At 40.8% G+C, this 23,618-nt stretch overlaps 1 protein-coding gene across 3 annotated transcripts in view; it reads right to left on the bottom strand.

Annotated features, from left to right (window-relative positions):
- Nucleotides 1-12,327: 12,327 nt before the first annotated feature.
- LOC124798409 (GATOR complex protein WDR59) overlaps nt 12,328-23,618 on the bottom strand; it is a 283,785-nt gene continuing 272,494 nt past the window's right edge. Inside the window, exon 22 of one of the 3 annotated variants that reach the window (XM_047261802.1) lies at nt 12,328-13,119. In XM_047261802.1, coding sequence (XP_047117758.1) covers nt 12,980-13,119 — 140 coding nt within the window. In that variant the 3' untranslated portion in view covers nt 12,328-12,979. The remainder of the gene's footprint in view (nt 13,120-23,618) is intronic. The other 2 variants (XM_047261803.1, XM_047261804.1) reach the window with 2 other exon arrangements.

Here is a 23,618-nt window from a genome sequence, read left to right as displayed (position 1 = left end):
GTTGTGACAGATCTGTCCTTGGATGGAAAAACATAATTGATTTTATCTCTGTAAGTGTTAATTGAAGTGACACTGAAAGAAGTCATTTGGAAGCAGGAACTGTACAGTTTTATATTCTGAAGAAAGTATTTTGATTCTGGAGTTTCCCTGGTCATGTGATGTAAAAAGTTCCTGTGGAGGTGCTTTCAGTTGTGGTAATCGAATTTTTATATTCATGCAACAGAATCGTGATGTTTCTCTGCTCACTTTTTTCGCATTGTAAAATTGGAAGATGTTATCCATTTTTCTGGTTATGATGAGTTTTTATTTGCTATACTATTTTGTCAGGTCATAGTGGAAAGCTTCATTTGCTAGGTTGTACTGTTTATTTGTCCTCATCCGAGCAGGAACTGTACAGTTTTATATTCTGAAGAAAGTATTTTGATTCTGGAGTTTCCCTGGTCATGTGATGTAAAAAGTTCCTGTGGAGGTGCTTTCAGTTGTGGTAATCGAATTTTTATATTCATGCAACAGAATCGTGATGTTTCTCTGCTCACTTTTTTCGCATTGTAAAATTGGAAGATGTTATCCATTTTTCTGGTTATGATGAGTTTTTATTTGCTATACTATTTTGTCAGGTCATAGTGGAAAGCTTCATTTGCTAGGTTGTACTGTTTATTTGTCCTCATCCGTGCTTCCATAGGATGACATTTACATGGGTGGCTTGAGTTCGCAGTCTTTTAATATAAGGTTATGTCATAATTCTTGATTCTTCAAATTGTTCATTTCGTTGTTCTCCTGTTTCCTTACAGCAATCACGGTCATTCGTTGGGAACTTAAACCCACTTCACACTCTTCGTCCATTCTGTTTTTTTGCTGTTCTTTTTGTTTTCACCATTTTGCTTCAGAAACATCTCCTCCTCTTTTACATTTGCGTGTTGTCTAAAATATAAATCAAATCAACTTTACATTAACATACACATGAAGTGCACTTTACACACTTTATTTTTTATTTATATTCAGTCACAGTATCACTTTGACTACTCACACTTTACTATTTGTTTTTACTTACTCACTGCAATACTTTTTTGGTTCCTTCCTTCATCACTGATAGAAACCCATGATGGGTCTTGCTTTATATACCCCTACCATTGGGTAGCCCCACCACTGGCGAATTCCAGAGCATACCATTATGGCTTAGAATAGCCCACAACGTTCCAGAAGATTCCACAACATTTGTGAGTGTTCTGGAATGTTCCATAATGATCTGGGATGTTCTCGAACATTCTGGAATCTTCTTGAATGTTTCAAATTATTCCAGAACATCCTGGATCATTATAGAACAGTCTGGAATGTCGTGGAATTCTCTAGAATTTTCTAGAGGGTGAAACTCCCCAGCCATTTTATCTTCAAAAGCACACCCTTCAGGTAAAAATGGGAACCTTCTTCATGAATGGGAGCTAGAGGGCTACCATACCATATAATTAACTTCACCGTACCAGGATTTGCTTCTGAGTTTTGGTGGCACGCACGTTGTACACTTGATTTGATAATATAAAATAATAATACTATTGATTAATAGTCCTAAGTGGCCAATTCAAAAGGGAACTGCTGATTCCCAATCGAAACCATGGACAGTCCAGAATCAGGTATAGGCTTCATACACTCAGATTCAATGTTCCCTTGCTTACAGAATAGCCAAAGATACGGGAATTCTTCATCAGATCGCCTGGTCGACTCTGTGAGTAACCATGTTGGAGTGCTGAAAGTCAATGGAAGAGTCCAAATGCCTTCAATAATAGAACATTAGGTTTTATTTACAATAAAGTTTCATATTCAGGGTAGGGTTGACAATAGCATGGATTTGAAAAATCATACATTAAAAATCTTTTGTGGTTTTCCAAGCAGGAAAAAGCATTACTGTGAAACAAGCATGAATGGGCCATGAAGAGGCAGTTCTTTCATCAAATCCCACAAAAAAATCCCCTACCAGGGAAAGTAAAGAAGTTTGCTTTGTGGGCAGATGTTGATGATGGTCTTACTCCAGCAGATGAGGTGGAGAGATATTTAAATAAAAAATACAAAATAGAAAAACATGTGGTTTCTTACTGGAAAACAAAAATGCAGATTTTAGAACTTTTTGTTTCATTCTCTAAAGAAGATAGCCATTTTTACACCTGGACAATGTTGTTGATCTTATAAATGAGTAAAAAAGTGTGTTGAAATTCTTTTCTGACATTAAGTTTGGTTTTCCACTGTTTTTACACATGAAAAGTTTCCTTTCCATTTATCACACATTTTGTTGTAAATGTCTGATTTATGTACATTATTTTTCATTTTACTTTTGATTTGTTGAAGTGATCAGTTTATTTCCAAATTATTACTGAGCAGCAGAGCTGCAACTTTATTTCAACTGGAAGTTATCATGTTTTAAGGTTAGTATTTGCATTTTGTTCATAAGTGTTTCCATTGCAGTTATTACATATATATAAAAAGTGCTAACTGCCAAAAAGTTTTGACTGTAGTGAGTCATCATCAGAACTAAAAATCCATTATCTTGTTACTCAAATATCATGTCAAGTAGTCATCAAGCACTCATTTGGTGACTTAAAATACATCTAACCAATATGACCAAGACACGTAAAAAGAAAAAGAAAATAAATAAATAAATTTAAAAAAAAAATAATTCAAAGTTTGATTGCTCCAGTTTGACAATGTCAAGTTTCATCAAAAATCTTTCACTGATGGCAGGTGACCGTTGGATGCGCATGCTGCATAGCAATGTTTGGCATGGTGCATGTAGCTGCCTGGTAGAGTGGTACGTCTACTGGGCACTCCCTGGGATACAGCCCACCCAGTGCGACAAGCTAAGGTTGCCAGGTGCCTACATCAAATGTGGCAGGCCAGGCCAAAAAAGCCCATGGGTTAAGAGTGCTGCATGGTGGGCTGCACTGGACTACTTCTGCAGTAGATGACACTCTCCCAGAATTATTTACATTCTTGAGACAGCCGACTATGACCAAACTACTGTATCTGGAATGCAAGATATATGAGACTGAGAAAATGCCTTCAGGATTCAAGAGGGGTGTAACAATAATCCCAGTTCCACAGCAGGCAAGTGCTGACAGGTGGGAATATTACTAAACCATTACTTTGGTAAGTAATGGTTGCAAGGTATTGGCACAAATTACGTATCCGGTACAAGCCAAGCTTGTGGAACATCATCAGTTTGGGTTCTTTAGAAATGCAAGGGAATACTGACTTACAATATACACTAAAGAATGGCTGACCTACATTTATAGCATCTGTAGATTTAAAGCTTTTGACACTGTTGACGGGAATACACTCTCTGAAATTGCAAAGGTAGCAGGGATCAAAAACATGTACAAAAACCAGACTGCAGTTCTAAGAGTTTGATGATATGAAAGGGAAGCGGTAATTGAGGAGGGACTGAGCTACAACTGTAGCCTATTATCGATATTATTCAGTCTGTACACTGGAAAAACAGTACAAGAAACCATGGCGAAATTTGAAAAAATAAATAAATAAATAAAATAAAAAAATTGAAGTTCAGGGTGAACAAAAACAAACTTCAAGGTCTGTCAGTGATACTGTAATACTGTCACAGATGGCAAGGGATTTGGAAGGTACATTGACAGAAATGGACAGTTATAACATGAATGTTAACAAAAGTAAAACAAGGACAATGGAGTATAGTGAAATTAATTCAGTTGATAATGAGGGTGTTATATCAGGAAATGAGATATAAATAGTAGTAGATGAGTTTTGCTATGTGGGAAGCAGGAAAACTGACGATGGGTATATAAAATTCAGTCTGAAAACAGCAAGAAAAGAGTTTCTGAGAGATAAATTTTAATAATTAATATAAACTTAAGAAGTATTTTATGCAAGTATTTGTCTGGAGAGTAACCTTATGTGTAAGTGAAATGTGGATGGAAAGCAGTACGGCCAAGAAGGCAAGAGAGGCTTTTGCAATGTGGCACAACAGAAGAATGCTGAAGATAGGGTGGGACGATTGAATAACTAATGAGGTACTGAAACAAAGTGAGGAGAAAAGAGCACTAAGGCACAAGTTGACTAAAAGAAGAGCTCAGTTGATAAAAAACATCTTGAGGCTTCAACGAATAATAAATTTGATTGAGAAGGGAAGAGTGTGAGTGTGGGGGCAACAGGGCAGGAGGAGGGGCAGGGGTGAGATTGAAGAGGGGGAGAATGGCTTGACTACAGTAAGCAAGTTCACATGGATGTACATCACAACAGTTACTCAGCGAAGAAGACACCTGCGAAGTACAGATGAGCTAGAAAGCTGCATCAAATTAGACTTTGAACTGAGAATCACAAGCACCACCAACTACAATGTTCTGAAGAAATGTTGAAGATCTGCTAATAATGAAACAAAGATGAAGTAAAAATGGATTCTACTGCCATAGTTATGCATAGGAACTGTTCTAGGCAAGAGTAACGAGTGAGCGGTGCATGGCAGAGAATGTAAACACGAAGCCACCAGGCAAGGGAGCTGCTGGAGGTATCGCTAACAGCAAACAGAGAGGACAGACGAACAAGTAGGGGGCGACAGACACTACGACTGACCAGGACACAACAAGAGGCAAGCAAGCAAGAACTGTGGTGATAAACATGGTGACACAACAACAATGCAGGAACACTCCAAACAACAACAGTATGTATCTCAACACACAGAACTGGAATGCAGTACGGCCGAAATGAATATGCGAACTAGAGCGAGTACCAGACTGCCGGGGTAGCGCTGTGCGGCCGCCTAAATACATGACCGAGGGAAATACGATCAGCCGTGGACTTCACATGGTATGGAGAGTGGCGCACTCAAACAGCGAGGCTTGTGGCACAGGCGTGACCCAGAGCACAGAGACCCCTAGTGTGTATACAGGTCCATATCCTCTGGTGTACACTCAACTTCTGCACCTTTCAACACCAGATCCCCCCCCCCCCCCCCCCCCTCAAACCTGTGCATAGGGGTGTAAATGCCCCGGATGGTGCTGTGGTGAGTGGAAGGAGGGAGACCCTGTTTTGTTGACCGCCAGAGGTGGGTTAGGAGGGCAGTCCATGGAATTCATCAAAACGTCACTGGAGGACAGGGCATCACACAGTGCCTCCAATCCTTGTGGATGTGGGAAGGAGTGCAGGCGTGTCTACGGGGAGCTGTCAGCTGTCTGCATTGGGGTCTACTCGAGGGCCTTGTGCACACCAGAAGGAGGTGCGTGGTTGGGGGACATGAGTTGCCATGAAGGGGTATGAGACCAGAGTTGGTCATGGTGGTAGCGCTTATGCCCCTTCTGTGTCTATACAGATGTCACACGCCTCCCATGGACTGCGTCTACTGTGGCAGGAGTCCAAGCAGCCTTGCTCCCATACGAGTGGGCCCACATGGCCGTTCACAGGATGTAGTGCTGAGAGGGTTGGGAGCAGGGCTCAGAAGGCGAAGGTATCAGCAGATGGAGCAGGGTCGCTGGTTGCCACACATGGAGGAGTTCGGCTGGTCTATGACCATCGATCAGTGTGGTGCGATAAGTGCTCAGGAATAAGGTAGGGCTGACATGGTGCAGAGGATTCAACCACTGTTGTCAGATGATGTTTAAATGTCCTGACTGTTCATTCTGCTGTGCCATTGGAGGACGGATGGAACAGAGGGATGTGGATGTGTTTGATACTGTTGGCCTCACAGAATGCACGGAAGGAGGCTGCCGTGAATTGGAGGTCATATTGGAGACCAAGGTCGAGGCAGGCCTTCAATGGTGAGAACCTTAGCCAAGGCCGTGAGTGTGGCATTAGTCACGGTGGACGCCAAGGGCACCACATACTGGTATCTGGAGTACGCATCCACAATAAGTAACCACATTGATCCCAAGAATGGGCCCGCAAAATTGAGATGTATGTGGTCCCAGGGCCAGCGAGGCGTGGGCCAGATTGCAAATAATTGCGAAGGGCTGGCCTGGTGATGCACACACACCATGCACCCATGGACCAAGCAATTGATGTCACCATCAATGCCGGGCTAATACAGATGCCAGCAAGCCAACGCCTCCATATGGGACATCCCCCAGTGTCTACAGTGTAGCAAGTATAGGATGCAGTGATGCAAATTGGGTGGGATGATCACCCGATGGGCGTCAGCCTCCACAGCCAACAGAAGGACACCCGCCACAACCGAGAGCATATCTGAGAGGTGCCGCCAGGGGCTGAATTAAGTTTTCAACCGACAAGTCAGATAGGTGGGTCAACCGTGAGTCATGTAGTGGAGAACCTGCCACAGTTGTGATGGGAAATCTCTCCAGTGTATCTTGGCGGGTCATATCAATGTGAAAGCAGATGACTTCCTGCAACTCGAACTTAGGATCAGGGCCTGAGGGAAGATGTAACAAGGCACCTGCATTGAGAGGTGGGCTAATATCGGATAACATAAGTGTACTTGCGTAAGAACAGTGCCCAGCGCTGGAGACGCTGAGCATTCCGCCCTAGGCGGTGTGTGTTTGGGCTGAATAGGGTAACCAAGGCTTTTATGATCAGTGAGGAGAGTGAACTTTGTCCCAAACAGATAGATGTGAAACTTTTCAACAGCAAATACAATCACCAGAGCCTCTTTCTCAATCTGAAAATAGTTCCTCTGTGCTGGGGATAGCGTCTTGGATGCACACACAATTGGTCTGTTCTGAGCCACCCTCATTCCTGTGAGCCAGGGCTGCCCCAATACCCTAGGGCATAGCAAAAGCTGCCACAACCAAAGGGCAGCATGGAGAGAAGGGGGTCAGGCAAGGGGCAGACTTGAACATAGTTTTCAAGCGGAGAAAGGCTAGATCACAGGCAGGAGTCCAGTTGAAAGGCACCCCTTTGCGATGCAAGCAACCTGGGATGTGACTTCCGGTTGAAAGAAACTACACTTTTCCAGCCAACAGGCCTGTGGCCTGCAGGGCATGAAATAAGGTACAGAGATTTTGCAAATGCTTGCAGCGTGTACAGCCGGTGACCAAGCTTTCTTTGAGATAATTGACAAGAGCCGGGATGGGCTGTGTGAACTGCTCCTGGCACCTCTGGAAAATGATCAGCACCAAGGAAATACCAAATGGAAGGTACTTGTATTTATATAATCTGAAAGTTGTGTTGATGACAATGATGTTCTGGGATTCCTCATCTAAGAATAATTAGTGGTAATCCTCCGGCAGGTTGATCTTACAGAAGTACTTGCCATGCGCAGTACTCGCCATGCATAGGTTTGGCAAGAAGGTCTTCCTGCCGGGGAATAGGACATGTTTCAACCAGGGACTGTACATTCATGGTAATTCCGAAATCCCCACATAGGCAAAGGGAGCATTTCCTGATTACCACTAACAGGGTCGCCCAAGCACTCGCTTTCATGGGCTTGATGAGGCCAGCAGCCTGCAGTCGATCAAGCTGTTGCCTGACTGCTGGTTGTAAGGCCACCGGAATGGGTTGAGTCCAGAAGAACTGCAGCTGAGCATCTGGCTGGAGAGCAATGTGCACCTGGAAGTTGGAAGCACACCATAAGTCAGACTGAAACAGAGAGGCATAGGTCGAGCACAAATCATCGAGGTCCTGGAATGGGATGGCAGTGGAAATGACCTTAACTTCATCAGAAATCGAATAACGAAACAGTTTGAAAGCATCAAGTTCAAAGCCGAAGGATGGTCAACCACCAGTAGGGTCAGAAGCCGGGAAACGTGTTTATAGATGGTCGGGACTAAGAACTCTCCGCGGAGAGTGACAGAACTGTCACTGTACGTGACCAATTGCCGAAAGGTGGGAGACAGCTCTGGGGAACCCAGGAGTGTATATGTCATCGGATTGATCAAGGAGACAGTGGCCCCCGGTATTGACCTGGAAACGAACGTCCACGTTAGAAATACGGAGCATGAGGAACAACTTCCACATCAATGGGGCATCCAGCGGGACAACTGACTGCAGCATGTGAATGGTATCTTAATGCCCTGTGGGCGAGGGGTGGGAGCAGGTTGAGTGGCTGCAACACAATGATTGGAGATGGCCCTATTTCTGTATTTCTAACAGAGCGTGCAAATCTTGCAGCAATGGGGACAGTCTGTGCAAGAATGAGTGGAAAATCATTGCGGGCAAGATGGAAGTACCCACTCAACTGCCGACGAGGGGTGACCGGTGCTCCACGGTCATAGAGACATTGGACAAGGAGGACTCTCTGTGGGCTGTGCCCCACCGACACTGCGAGGGAGGCACCCGCAGGAAGTCTACTACTGCCACCTGTGGCCTCGCCATGCAATGCTCATTCGCTGCCTGTGCTATTTCAAAGGAGTGCGCTATGCGGAGAATGTCTTCCAGCAAGGGGTTATCGAGTTTCAACGTGGCCATGTGGACCTCTGGGTCGGGTGTCAGTTGAACAACATCACAAATCAAGGAGCCCAGAGCCCACATATGATGCCCTGCAATGCTGATTGATGTAACTGAAGTCGCATTTGTGGTTGAGACTCTGCAAGTCGGTGTCCCAAGAACAGTATGACTGACTGGGCTGTTTATGGTACTGGTGGAACTCAACCTCAGATGCCACAACAAGGTATCGCTGAGAATAGTAGTTAGTCACCAGCACACATATCTAGTTAAAGGAGAGAGCCACAGAATCTGCCAACGCTGCCAACCTGTGGAGCAGAAAGAACATGTCTGGTGATGCCCAGGACAAGAATAATGACCACTGTAAGGAGTCATCTGTAACCTGAAATGCTGAGAAATGTTGTTTCAGGCAATGCAAGTATGTTTCCCAGTCTTCCTTAGTGTCGTTGAAGGGCAGAAACGATAGTCGATGTGGGGAAGTGTCACAGAGTATGCCGTGCCGTGACTTTTGTCTGTCAGCAACTGCAAGGATTGCTGTAAGGCATCTAACTGGCGCTGCTGCTGCATGAGCTGCTGCTGTTGCTCCAGGTGACAGACCAACTTAGCCTTCACGTTACCGAATCTTTTACCTCATCGCCAATGTTACAGCCGCGAGTAACCAGTGAGCAGTGCACGGCAGAGAATGGAGACACAAAGCTGACAGGCAAGGGAGCTGCTGGAGATATCACTAACAATGAACAGACAGGACAGGCGAACAAGTAGGGGATGACAGACACTATGACCGACCAGGACACAACATGAGGCAAGCAAGCAAGAAATGAGGTGATAAACATGGTGAGACAACAACAAAGCAGGAACACTCCAAACAATGACAGTATGTATTTCAGCACAGGGAACTGGAATGCAGTACGGCCGAGAAGTACATGTGAACTATGGCGAGTACCACACTGCCGGGGACCACAGCACGGCCATCTAAATACATGACCGTGGGAAATGCGATTGGCCGTGGACATCACGTGGTACGGAGAGTGGTGGACTCGCATGGTGAGGCTAGCGGCGCAGGTGCGTGCCAGAGTACAGAGACCCCTAGTGTGTATCGAGGTCCATATCCTCTGGCGCGCACTCAACTTCCGCACCTTCTGACACCAGAACAATCAGTGCTTACAGATGCCTTATAACCTTTGCTGAATGACAGTTAATAAATGAATATTAAAATGGTAAAAAACTTTTGATTTGAATTAATGCTAGATGTTCCTTTTGTGTATTTTATCCTTCCACCATTGGTAGACCTACCACATTATAATTCGCTAATACTCACATAACCGAATAAACTGATTTTATTTTCAGCATTGGAAACTATACTTCAAAAATGGTAAGAAAACAAGGAACTGTTAAAAAACTAAGAGAAAACATAAATATTGACAAAGTTAGGCCAGTAGACCAATATCATATACACTTTTAATAGACCTCCAACAAGCTGTAGGTGAAATAGGTCAGCAGCTTTCCGTTTTTGATATAAATGCTTGGAATTCTGTCAAAACTTGCATCAAAAAGTATCCTTTATTTATTGGTGGTGACTGATTTAGGACATTAAATACACAATAAACCAACTATGCAGAACAGTACACAGAGAACTACTTGTCATGTACAGCTGCTTGATTTATTGTGTGTTGAACTATCTGTATTGTCATTCTGGACTGCTGTGGCTAATTCAATGCATGCTTGTTTGACTTTATTTTAATTATTTACAAACAGAGATGGCTTGAAAATGGACATAAAGCCCGACACTAGTCACCACCAATAAACAAAAGATATCACTTAATGTGGCTTTAAATGGAATTCCAACCATTTTCAATTGTTGTCACAAGCCACAGCTTCACACAGTACATTATGATTGTTTCACAAATGAGACTTTTCAAAATGGAGGAATACTGTTAAATTGTTTTCTGGTCTTGACCTGACTAACCTTTTACTATGTAAAACAAACTGTGGGGAAACACATTTGTTCAATTTGCTGGCATTAGAACAACAAAAATATAAAACAGCAATTTCTACCGATTCATTAAAGACTAAACTGACACATAAAATCCAGATCAGAATAGCAACACAATAATAATTAAAATGACGTGATTCACTTACCTGATGCACCTGTACTTAATAAAAACAAACATGTAAAATTCCAACACATGTACTTCATAGATGTAGAAATTCTGCACAGAGGATGCAAAGGACAACTCAACTAAGAAATTCTAGGGGAGAAAAGAAAATAATTACTGCTACCTTTGATAAAGTCAAAAATATTTTTGTCTTAATCTATCTGCAGAGTCTTTGATTCTGTACACACCTGAGTGATTTAATAATGTTGTTGTTTGTAATGTTGTTATTCTAGACAACGAGGCAGTACACAAAACCAAAGTAATATGAAAATGAACAGGAAAGAAAGAGCAGGGTCTGGCACATTATCATTGACAAAACCATTACAGATGGAAACCAAATATTTCGCTTACAACTGTATCGACAGTCAACACAAGCTGCCTGATTGGAATGGGAAATGAAGTCAGCCCATTTTCAAAGCAGCCTTTTCTGGAATTTACTGACACAGCAGAAAACAAAAATTTGGGTGGCTGGATCAGGATTTGACCCCCACCCACTGCCCAGTGTAATGCCATTGCACCATTTGTTAAGTAATAAGAAAATAAAAGCACAGTAAAACAAAGACTACAAGGGATACTGTTCTACCAAACATTAGCGGGAATAAAATTTTGTAATGTAACCTGTGATTACCGAGTGCTAATATTTCTGTTTCTCCACTCTTCTCTAACCCTCTTTAACTCTTCAGGAATATTCTTCTTTCTCATTAATGACTGAACCATCTCTGTCCAAGTATTAGGTGGCTGACCATTTATTTCTTCTTCAGTTTGCTATTCAGTCCATCATACATTGCGGAAGCCTTTTTTCTTGCATCTTTTTGACGTGACCAAACCAGTGTTGTTACTGCTGTTGAATAAAATCATTAACTGAATTTTGAACATCCATTCTGTCTCTGATTACTTCATTTCTTCTCTCTCTCTCTCTCTCTCTTCTTCGTATCATCAAAAAACATCCCAAGAAATCGATTTCTGCAGCTAACTATTATGAATTTAATCGCAATTCTATTGTGCAAGCTTCTGAATCATATGTAGTAACACTCTCAACTACTATTTTAAATGTTCTTGTTTTAATAGCAATTCTTCTGTGCTTATTCCAGGGGATTCCAATACTTGCTTTGTCTTGTTTTCTATCATTTGGAATTTTCATCCCTTGGTATTTAGGTTCATCACTAGCTGTTACTGTTCCTATCCCTTCTTCCAACACTAAATCTTCATTTATTCCTCCAGTTAAAATGTACTTTATTTTATTTATGTTTACACTTAAATCGCTCTCTTATATTCTTATAACAATTTTCTGGTCATACACTCTACAACCTCATAGGCGTGGATTTAAAATCAGTTAACACTCTGCTAATTCTAATAACAATGCTGTTTTATAAGTTACTGGAACGCACACAATTTTACATTTTGAAATAAATCTGAGTCTGGCATTGGCATTTCACAGAGATAGACTCATGTTTTAGCCAACCTTAAATTATTTCCAAAAGAATTTGGGGGCTGTGATGATTGCACTGACTTATCAATGGTAATGTACAGTCAAACAAAAAAGGCTCTTTTTGTCTACTACTGCAGTTTATATTACATTCAGTAAAGTGATGATAAAGTTGTCAACTAAAGGTATTCAGTAATGGAACACAATCACTTAAAACAGAAACGATTTGCTGTCTTGTTTTCTTGATCTGATGCTAATTAAGTTCCTTTTAAATAACTGTAGAGTACAAATAATTTTTGAAATGAGATGAGTTCTGGTAAGAAATCACATACAAAATAGTGAATAAAAGCTTCCACAATATTGGTCTGTACTTTTCCCCACAAAACTGGTAACTTGTGGGAGGAAGGCAAGATTGTGTGATTCTCTTTAAAGTCAGGAGTCAGGAGTCACTGTGCAAGAACAGAAGGGAAGGTTATTTATCACTGTCTCAAAGCAAAGCCATTTATCATTTCTTGCTTGCACAAAATGTCTAATGTGGGCAGCACATTTTGGAACAGCATTCAGAAAACTCTCTATTACAATTTTCAGACACTTTAATTGAGTTATATAACAGGCAGTCTTCGAGTAGGTTACACAAAAGAAGTCACAATTAAGTCACCATATAGAGCATGAGAGATTCCATGTGCAAACATTTACGTACTTTATTTACAGTTCTTTCACTCAAAATAAGGAAAGCTCCTGCCAACGAAAATTAAAAATATTACGTACATGGAAAAATTTACAAAAGACCTTACATATAAATTACAAGATGCACAGAGAAACAGAATTTAACAAATGAAGCTCACTTTCTTTCATTACTGTGTGAAGGAAGGCAACAACATACATAGACGTGATAAAATTTACAGTAAACGTATTTCAAAAATGAAGCTCACTTTCCTTCATTATCATATGAAGGACTGTGGAACAGCAGGTACTAAGATATTTGGTTTCAGTTGTCAAACAGCCTAATGAATACTGATAACTTTCAATGCGTCCAAGTTACCCACTGTTACGTCTCTAAAATAGATGCACTTTCAGCCAGGCAGGAGCAGCCACAGCCTGTTGGACAAACACTATGTGATTCAAACCACAGTTTCATGTGATCCATGTGCCCACCATGACCGCAAACCAAACAGAAATTGGATGATCCTGAAAGAAAAAAAGGAAATACTTTTGCTGGATGTTCTTGTATGTTAATACTTATAATCATGTAGCAGTTCCAGAGATAAAAATGAAAGAAATTAACAACAATAATGCTCAATAAGGCAGAAAAGTACATGATTAGATGTTATTAATAATGACATAAACAAGGCATTCTCTATGAAATAGGCAGCCAATAACAAATTGTGATTTGTTAATTTAACGAGCACAGTATTTAAGATAAGCTCATGAAAACTGACTAAACGGCAGGGAAGCTGTGTGATGACCCCATGCCCCCCTCACCGCATCCAATGATATCATTGACAAAGGTCAAAAAGGCAGATGGTTGGTAGTGATGGGCCCGCCAGGACCCGTGGACAAGGTTTACATTTTTAGTTTTTAATGCATTTGTGAATACTGGAATCACCATCATTTTTAACATATTGAGGATGAGGCTGATGGACATACTAAATACAGTTGCTATTTTTAAACTAAAAACCCTAAGGGTGTAATAGCATGTTACTTATTTCTGCAGCTTTTGTTTCCATTGCCTGTTATATTCTTATGTTGCTTGTGTGGTCTCTTGGCTTGTCATAACTGGACTGTTAATGGCTATGGGTAGCAGAATTCCTTTATTCGATACTTTTGTTCGTCATGTGTATCAGCATCTTATGGACTGTACCACTGTTACGCAGAACTGTGTGCGTGCTAGTAATCTTGAAGGTTGTTTCATGGAGTTACAGCTACAGTGTTTCTATACATCTTATTTGGTTTCATCTATGTGTAAAAAAAGCATAAAATAGTGAAATTCAAGTAATATTGCTCACACACACTGCTTGTTAAACTTAGAAGTGAAAGAACTGTTGAATAACTGCTTGGAACTTGACGATCTTGTAGATTAGAAGTGAAAGAACTGTTGAATAACTGCTTGGAACTTGACGATCTTGTAGACTAAAATGGCCACCTTTCGTAACACAACAACTGTACGGTTCACCTGAACAATGTTGTAATTAACAGTAAATTGTAGAGGACAACAACAAACTGTTTTATGCTTTCCTATTTGGGCTTCCTTGATGCAAGCAGTATATATAAGGTAATACATCTTTCTGCATATTTTTGTAGTAGTTATTACACAATTCGTTACATTATCTTTCAAAATCTATATCTATTTTTAATTTTCTGGATGAAAAATATTGTATTTGTGCTGTTGCAATTTTGTACTGCTGAAACACACTGGTTCTTCTGTCTTACTCATTGCAGTAACTGAAAGCTAGTTTTGAGAAAATGCAACAAAACACACAATGTTTATTTGCATTACACATTGCACAAGCAGAAGCAGGAGGTATTGAAAAATTCAGCACCACTGCTGTTGAAATCTCACTAAACATGCACATTCAGTATCACATTTTCAGTCCTCAATCAGTAGTTTTTGTCTGACAGATGTGCAAATACACCATTCACTTGGTAGGCGCTGACAGATGGGAAATGCTAATGAATTACGGAAGTCTACCTACATAGTATTTTTGATTGGCAGAAGTTTATCATACATGATAGGGAAAACTGAAATATTAGAGGGTGGTAAATTTATTCTCCCAGCACCTCTCAATACCTTTGCAATATTTTGACAAACCCACAACTGTAGGATGTTATGCATTTCTCTTTTTAGGGTCGTCTGATGAAATTTGTAACCAGGCATATTCAATTATTTCGTATAAGCTTTTCTGCAACTCTTGGAAGAATGCACTAAGATCCCAGAAATCATCTGGTTTCAACTTGCACACGAGAAATTTGTTGGTGGGTGTGCAATGTGTCATAGGACTTCTACAACATCCCAAACACACACCTTCTACATGCTCCCCAAAATTCATAAACCCAACAATCATGGATGCCCCATTATAGTCGGTTATTGTGCTCCCACAGAAAGAATTTTGGCTCTCACTGACCAACACCTCCAACCTATTGCCCAAAACAGAGCCTCCCATATCAAAGATATTTATCGATTTAACCTCCTGGATATCTACTCATCCCTATTGATGCAACTTCCCTATACACCAGCATCGTCCATAGTCCTACCACTATTGAACACTACCTCCCCCAACATCCTTCAGACTCCAAACCAACAATCTCTTTCCTCATACACTTTACTAACTATAGCCCCCATACACACCCTACCACTCATCTGAAGGGAAGGCATAAAAACAAACCTGAAACGCAGCCGTGAGTACCAGCAAGGCACCCTCCCACATCAAACTGTTTATGGGCATCTACAGAAAACTCCTTAGCCTCCCAAAACCCAAATATCTGGTCTGGTTCAGGTTCATCGATGACATCTTCATGATCTGGACCCAGGGCCAGGGCACACTATCCTCATTCCTCTGCAAGTTCAACACCTTCACTCCTATACACTTCACTTGGGCCTCTTCAACCCTGCATGGCTCCTTCCAGGATGTTGACTTCCTCCTCTCTGATGGCTCCATCCACATCTCTGTCCACATTAAATCCACCAACCACCAACAGTACCAGCATTTTGACAGCTGTTGCCCCCTCCACACCAAAAAATCCCTCCCATATAGCCTGGTCACCTGGGGATGGCATATCTGCAGTGATGGGAACGTCTTTGCCCAGTACTCTGGAGTTCCCACAAAGGCCTTCACAGACAGACACTATCCCCCTGACCTAGTCCACAAACAAATCTCTCATGCCAGATCCCCACATGCCCCCAACAACCCCCGGAACCAGCTACAAAGGAGTGCCGCCTTCATAATCCAGTACCACCTCATATTGGAACAACTGAACCACACCCTCGTCAGGGCTTTGATTATATATCATCATGCCCTGAAAAAGGGACATCATATTCAAGATCCTCCCCACCCATCCTAATGTGGTGTTCCATCACCCACCCAACATCCACAACATCCTTGTCCATCCCTATGTCACTCTCAATCCCAACCCCTTGCCACATGGATCATTTCCCCGGGGAAGACCCAGGTGCAAGACCCGCCTAATCCCCCAATCCACCCACACTACAATTACTATTCCAGTCCTGTCACAAACTTATCCTACCCCATCATAAGAGGCTGGGCCACCTGTGGAAGCAACCATGTTATATACCAGTTCTGCTGTAATCATTGTTGTGGATGAATGGCCACCACCAAACTGTGGCCAAGAGAAAACTGGGAACTAATTACATGTGGGGTCCCACAAGGTTCCATTTTAGGGCCCTTACTTTTTCTTGTGTATGCCAATGACCTTTCATCTGTAACATTACCAGATGCCAAGTTCATTTTGTTTGCCGACGATACTAACATTGCAATAAATAGCAAATCAAGTGTAGTTTAATAAGATATTTGTGGACATTAATCAGTGGTTCCTAGCCATTTCCTTGTCACTAAACTTTGAAAAAACACACTACATGCAGTTCAGAACTTGTAAGGAGTGTCCCACGAGTATATGCCTAACATATGATGACAAGCAGATAGGAGAAGTGGACGGTGTTAAATTCTTGGGATTACAGCTTGATAATAAATTCAACTGGGTAAAACACACCACAGAACTACTGAATTATCTTAACAAATCTCTATTTGCAATGCAAATTGTGTCAGACATAGGGGATATAAAAATGAAAAAGCTGGCATACTATGCTTACTTTCATTCTATAATGTCATATGGGATTATTTTTTGCGGTAACTCATCAAGCCAAGCTAAAGTTTTCTGGGCACAAAAACGTGCTGTAAGAGTTATATGTTGTGTGAACTCAAGAACATCTTGGAGAAGCCTGTTTAGGGAACTAGGGATACTAACCACTGCTTCCCAATATATTTACTCTTTAATGAAATTTGTCATTAAAAATATATCACTTTTTCAAACCAATAGCTCAATTCATGGAATCAATACTAGAAATAAGAATAATCTTCACAAGGATTTAAAGTCACTTAGTGTTGTACAAAAAGGTGTGCATTATTCAGGAACACACATTTTACTTGTAAAATGACTCTTTCATATTGTGTTCATTAAAAAATGATGATCATTCCACTTGGGACCTGTGGAATGGAACATTAGCTTATTTGTTTGAGTTGTAAATATTTGTCATGTATTGTTGTTTTTCTGGCATGTTCTACATTCTGGAGGACCTCCTCACTACAGATCAATTGGGAAGAAAGTAAATCTAATCTAATCTAAAGTGGACCACCTCATGGCACAACATGCAGCTGTATGTACCATACTTGATTTCAATGCCTGCTTCACAACCTGGGCCATCTGAATCCTCCCCTCCACCACCGGTTTTGCTGAACTGCACTCCAAAATTCATCCCAGCCTCAACCTATGGTAACCTACTCTTTCCAAACCCTCCACCCAACTTTTCTGCTCCCTCTGTCCTTTCACTTCCTCACAATTCTCCTCCCCTCACACTCACTGTGCGCTGCTCCCGCCAGCGCATCTACTGGTCTTTTCACCTTCTCTGCTGGTCTCCTTTCTGTTCCCTGTGTTTCCCCCTCCTCTTCCAGCTCCACAGCCTACTGACACTGTACCTGCCACCCCTGTCAGCCACCTCCAGACTCTGCGTGCTCTGACAACCAGCACTGAGTCCTCTTCCCCCGTCCGCATGCTGCTATCCCTTCACCTTCCTAACCACCCTCCAGACTGCAGCTCCTGTCTGGCTGGAGTGGACAGTGGTAGCAGTTGTGTGTGTTGAGGTGCGCTTGCTTGTAAGAATGTGTGAAGGCTTCTCTTTTCTGAAGAAGGCTTTGGTTGAAAGGTAATATGTAACAGTCTTTTCATTGTGCCTGTCTGCAACTCAACCTGTCATCTTAATGGTGAGCAGCAATCTGGCCTTGTAACAAGAGTACTACTGTTGACAACATACAGAAGAAAGATTCACCTGACAACAGAAGGTTATCTGTCGAAGAATGATGCAAAAATCACAATATCACCTGTTGTTTTAATTTTTCTAGTATTTGTACCGCCACTTTATACCTAGAATGGAGAATTGTGCTTTCTGTTTCAATTTTTTAAAATTCTGTCAGAAGAATGTTCACTGACCGACAGCACAAGAAGCTGTCACAATATGAACATGCATTCGACTTGGCACACCAAATTTTAATTTAAAATCACTTCTGAAAATCTCTCTGTACATACCTTTGCAGATATTTAGTACAGGATGCTAAGGACATGCATTTTGTGCATCCTCAGATCTGTACTTAAATAGCAACCATCATTTGTATGCCTTTCTTCCTTTGAAAACAATTCAATCTGTCTCTGTCATGATCCAGATTTTATGATGACTGTTAGAATGCTTCCCTTTTGACTTTGAGGGTCAGATTATTCTTTAATTTATTGATCAAAATTTGTACTCCGTGAGACATAACATGAAAATCGTTCCATAGTATCCTTTGACAAAAGCGTACCTTGATATTTCTAATGGCAAATGATATTGAAATGAACAATGGTGACAAGTCTTACTTTCTTCTGTAGTTCATCTCTTCATATCAGCCATATCACTGTACTAGACAGCCCTGAATTATGTCTGCTTATCATAATAAAATGCATAAAATCTCCTTATCATTCATCAATAAATCTTTGCATGAAAACAAACAGTGCCAAACTATTTCCTAGAAAAGAACAAAATTCAATTCCTAATAATTTTGAACATTTCTCTCGAAATGTGTTAAATGAAAACTGTATGAAAAACTGCAATTATGTTCAAAAAATTCCACTTTCGACTATGTGATACACTACTACGTTACAATGCTATTCGAATTATGAGAAACTTATTTTACTGTTCCACTCAACATTTCAGGTGACAGTTTTCCAGAAACAGGACTATTTCTCCACAATGCCTTAACAGCGCCTTAATAATAACTTGCGTTTATTGTCCTTCCAGACTTGAATGCTACATTTACTTCTGTGCTCTGCTTGTTACCACAACATCTGCTGTGTTACTTGTGATGCCTTCACTTATAATGTTGCTTGCCACAACAAAGAATTTTGTGGTTCGACAGTGGTGCCAAAATTACGTAATGCAGAAAAATTTAATCTGTACATGCAGGACCACAGATACAACACTATTCTGACTCTTAACTCCCTTTCAACAAAAATGTCATTTACAAAATTGTTTGAGCGGACAATTCAATCATTCATGTGAACAGCAGAGAGAAAATAAGAAGTACTGTGAAAAATCTAGTACACAAGCCCTGCTCTTCCTTAAGAATAATGAAAAATGTGATACAACTGAAAGCTAAAATATGTGGAAACAATGTCCTTAAAAAAAATTACAGTTCCTATTAGAGTAATTTTTGATAAATGCACACCTAATCTTAAAGAAGAAAGATGATAGTGCAAGCTAATAAAATGCTTTAGGAAAACTATTTTTTAAAAATGTGAATAATAGTAAACTGTCTATGGCATTTGGCTTCAATCAGACTGCCAATGCACCAACCTCCAGTGAATTAAATGTCATACTTATACTAAAACAGAAGAAGCGCACCTACTTACCAACAGCTGAAAGAGGAACAAAGGAAGGAAAAAAGATCAGGAATTAATGAATTAATGCCCTATTGACAATGTCATTACAGAGGGCACACAAGCTGACATTGGTCAAGGATTGTTGTTGTGGTCTTCAGTCCAAAGGCTAATCAGATGCAGCTCTTGATGCTAGTTTATCCAGTTCAAGCCTCTTCAGCTCTGCATAACTACTGAAACCTACACACATTTGAAGCTGCTTAGCTTTGGACTCCTTCAATAGGCAGGGTTGAGTAACTCTGTACATCAGGGAGCACAGGACAAGTTTTACAATGAGGTGTTCACAAAGACTCTCAATTTCCTGTTTAACAGCACACGCTCTTTTCTTGGTAAACTCAATGTGTGAATGAAAGATCGAAACAGAATCTGAGTTTTCTCAAACTATCTAGCAGCTCCTTACCTGCCTTACATTGTATGTCTGTCTATATTTTTGCTGTGAATTTGAGATATGAAGAAAATTTTACAGCCAAGATTGCATTCAATACTATTAATTCCTGATGACCAGTTTCAACAGTTAAGACTGTCATCCTCCGATCTGGTAAAGTGACGCATTTACGTAGAGTACGTATACAATCGTTATTCATATTTACCATTACAAATGAGAAAATAGGAAGTTTATGTTTTCATACATACCTTTAAAAAACTTGTTGTTATATGTCCTATTCCATTACAACTATCACATATGCCATGTTGACATTATAATGGACAGCATGTGGCACATTCCACATAGGTTTGTTAAAAATTTAAAGAATCTGGTTTGTCAGAAACAAAAGCGATATAGCTAAAAAGCACCTTGTGTAACTATGGGTGTCCATACACATAAAGCCCTCCACTGACACTTGTTAGATGTTGAATTTCATACCAGTGTACATTTGTGCACTTGTTTACATTTACATGAGTTAAATACATCATGGATCCACAGTACAGAGTTAAACTCATTGACTATTAAGCACAGATAAGTCATGCAAATAATTGCAATCTACCTAGTTATTTGAAAACCAGATTGTACCTTTGTTTTAATTTTATTTAAAATTACAAGTATCTTTTAGAGGAGTTGTTTAACATTTGAAAACTACACTGATTTTTATGTAATAAGTGTTTATACAATTCTACATGAATTTTTTTTAACAATATGCTTTGTAGATACTGTATGATTTACGTATTGGTTTTATTATATTATATTACTGTATATATGCTATCAGAACATAATCAGCCTCCCCCCTCACATGCTATTATCCAGTATCCCCATGAGACGCAAAACACGACCTAAGTCTTGAAAAATGTGAGTGGTCTGGGAAGTAGAGGAGAAAGTGCATATAAATAACTTGAGCACTGCTAACTGAAAATTGCAGTTTCTAGGCCTAGAAAATGAAGGGGGAGGCAGTGGGGGAATATGAAGAGAAAAAACAAGGAGGTGGGGGAGAGGACACTACAAACTGATGACTGTAGTGACGCGTGCACATACCTTCAAAAGGTCATGCTTGTGGCAGTGCTATGTCTTCTGCAGAGGGCACATCAGGTTTGTATTTCTGTGTGTGTGTATGTGTGTGTGTGTGTGTGTGTGTGTGTGAGTGAGTGAGAGAGAGAGAGAGAGAGAGAGAGAGAGAGAAATCACCACAGAGCCCACCACTGGCCCCAGTCTATTTAAAGCTACTAAAACTAAGTGTGTTGCTACAGTTCTTTGCATACGTAATTGGTTCCTCCCTAATGGTACTTAAATACTGTGTTCAAGTTGTTAATACTTCAGTGGAAAAAAGTTGTGTTCAGTCTACTGGTCGTGTTGTACTTATACCTAATTACAACATGATTGGTGCAAATTTCTACTTTTCCAATGGCTGATGGCATTACGGAGGACACTTGGTTGAACAGCAAGAATCATTTGCCGCACCACTGCACCACCAATCACAAGTGCTGGACAATCAAACTCAGGTACTTCAATCATTGGCTTCTGTTTCGTCTAGTCAGCATGCTCCTCAATCTGTATTACCTGCTGCTTTGCCCTCTGCGGCCACCATGGTTCACCCAATTCCCTTTTATACATACAACCATACAATGGAACAGGACACATACAAGAAACATCTGCGACAACACTTGAAAGCTTTTGGAGTTACTGATGCTATTTTATGTTATGCCTCATTCCTTCCCTATTGCTAACAATGTGTCAAGTCCTATGGCAGCTCACCCCTTTGCAGGATCCGTCTTCTTTAATGTTTGACCAAATGTGTGAACTCCTTTCAAAATACTTTTGTAAATGCAACCATGTTATTGCATCCCAGGTTGAGTTTTACGACTGTAGGAAGCAACCACATCAATCCTGTTGAGCATGGGCAGCTGAACTCCATGGGATACATTGTCATCGTCATTTTGTGTATCATTCATTTGGATCCGGATTGTGAGGTGCGAGAGTGTGAAAATCCATCCCTTTCTCAGGTTTTATCTACTGCACAATCGTTCAAGGCATCACGAGCTGCGGATAACCAAATTGAGTCACAGTGTGATGTATCAGCAATCCCACCCTCTCCTCCACAGCAGTCTTGGTGATCTGCACACGATCACAGCATCAAGGTGGCTGGTCTCGCTCCCAGCAGCAACTGCACCAACAAAGAAAACGGGCCAGTAAACAGCAACAATGTGTTCCACACTCTGGTCCGGCCCTTATTGTTTCATTAACCACGAGCATCCATACTGCCCAAAACGCTGGACTACCTATCACAATTGCAACAAAAAAGGTCACATTGTTTCCATTTGTACTGCAAAAATTCAGCACAACGATCCCTATGGGGATATGGACGTAAACATTATATTGGCTATTTCCATTGCACCAAGCAAGCTTTTCATTGATGTTACAGATTTTCTTTAAGTTCTGTATATGCAAGTGGATACAAGAGCAGCGGTAACCTTCTTAAACTCACAAACTCACATGGACTTGGGCTCCCCACTGCTTCTCCCTGTATCATGAAAATTAGTAAATTACAATGAAGAGAGTATTCTTCTTCTTGGCCAATTCTCCACCCCAGTGGCCTACAAGTTAGTAGTTTGATCACTTAACTTTCTTGTTGTAGATAACACATGCATGGAGAATCTTTTTGGATCATATGCTTTTAAGTTATTTGGTTTTACCATTTCAGATGAAGTGAATTTAGTGCCTGAACAAGGCCAAGTACAGAGCTACATGCATTATGTTTTGGGATTTCCTCTTTATTATCTTCTGGATTGGGGTGTGTCAGCAATTTTAAAGTGCACATTATCATGAAACCTTCTGCTCAGCCTCTTTTTTCTGGGCTTGTCTAGTTCCAGTGGCACTCGGGAAACAAGTCAAAGATGAATTAAATCACCTCACGGAATCCAGCACTGTTCGGTCTATTGCAATATGTGAGTGGTCCACCCCCTTAGTTATAATAAAGAAACTGTTGGGCCGGTTATGCATCTGAGGTAATTTTAAAATTTCTGTGAATGCATAATCTACAGCGGATACATATCCGATATCATGTCCAGATGAACTCTTTGCAAAATTATCAGGTAGTCAATACTTCTAAAAAATTGACTCGTTGGATGCCTATTCACAACTCCCTTTAGATACAGAGACATAGTGTATGCTAGTTGTCAATAACAGTTTTTAACTGCACCACTACTTGCAATTGCCTTCTGCAGTAGCCAGTGTTCCCACTATTTTTCAACTTTTTTGGAACAAATAATAGTGTCTGCACCATGTTGTCCAAACTATTTGGGGGACACTGTAGTTTCCAGTGCCTCCACTGAGGAACATTTACATAATGTCTGTATTTTTTTTTTCTGCCTTCCAGGTGACTGGGGTGAAGTGTAAATTTAAAAAATGTCAATTTTTGTAACCTCCTATAGTTTCAATGGCTGTGTGCATCTATTGCATAACGCTGTAGAACGCGGGTGACCTTGAAACGGACTTAGTTGCTGCACGAGGCGCCTGGCGGATCACGCTAGACTTTTAACTAAGCGCGATCCGCTGGAAAAGT

This window comes from Schistocerca piceifrons, chromosome 5, assembly GCF_021461385.2.
Source record: "Schistocerca piceifrons isolate TAMUIC-IGC-003096 chromosome 5, iqSchPice1.1, whole genome shotgun sequence".
NCBI lineage: Eukaryota > Metazoa > Arthropoda > Insecta > Orthoptera > Acrididae > Schistocerca > Schistocerca piceifrons.
Note: the sequence above shows the minus strand (reverse complement) of the source record. Positions and strands in the feature narration are given on the sequence as shown.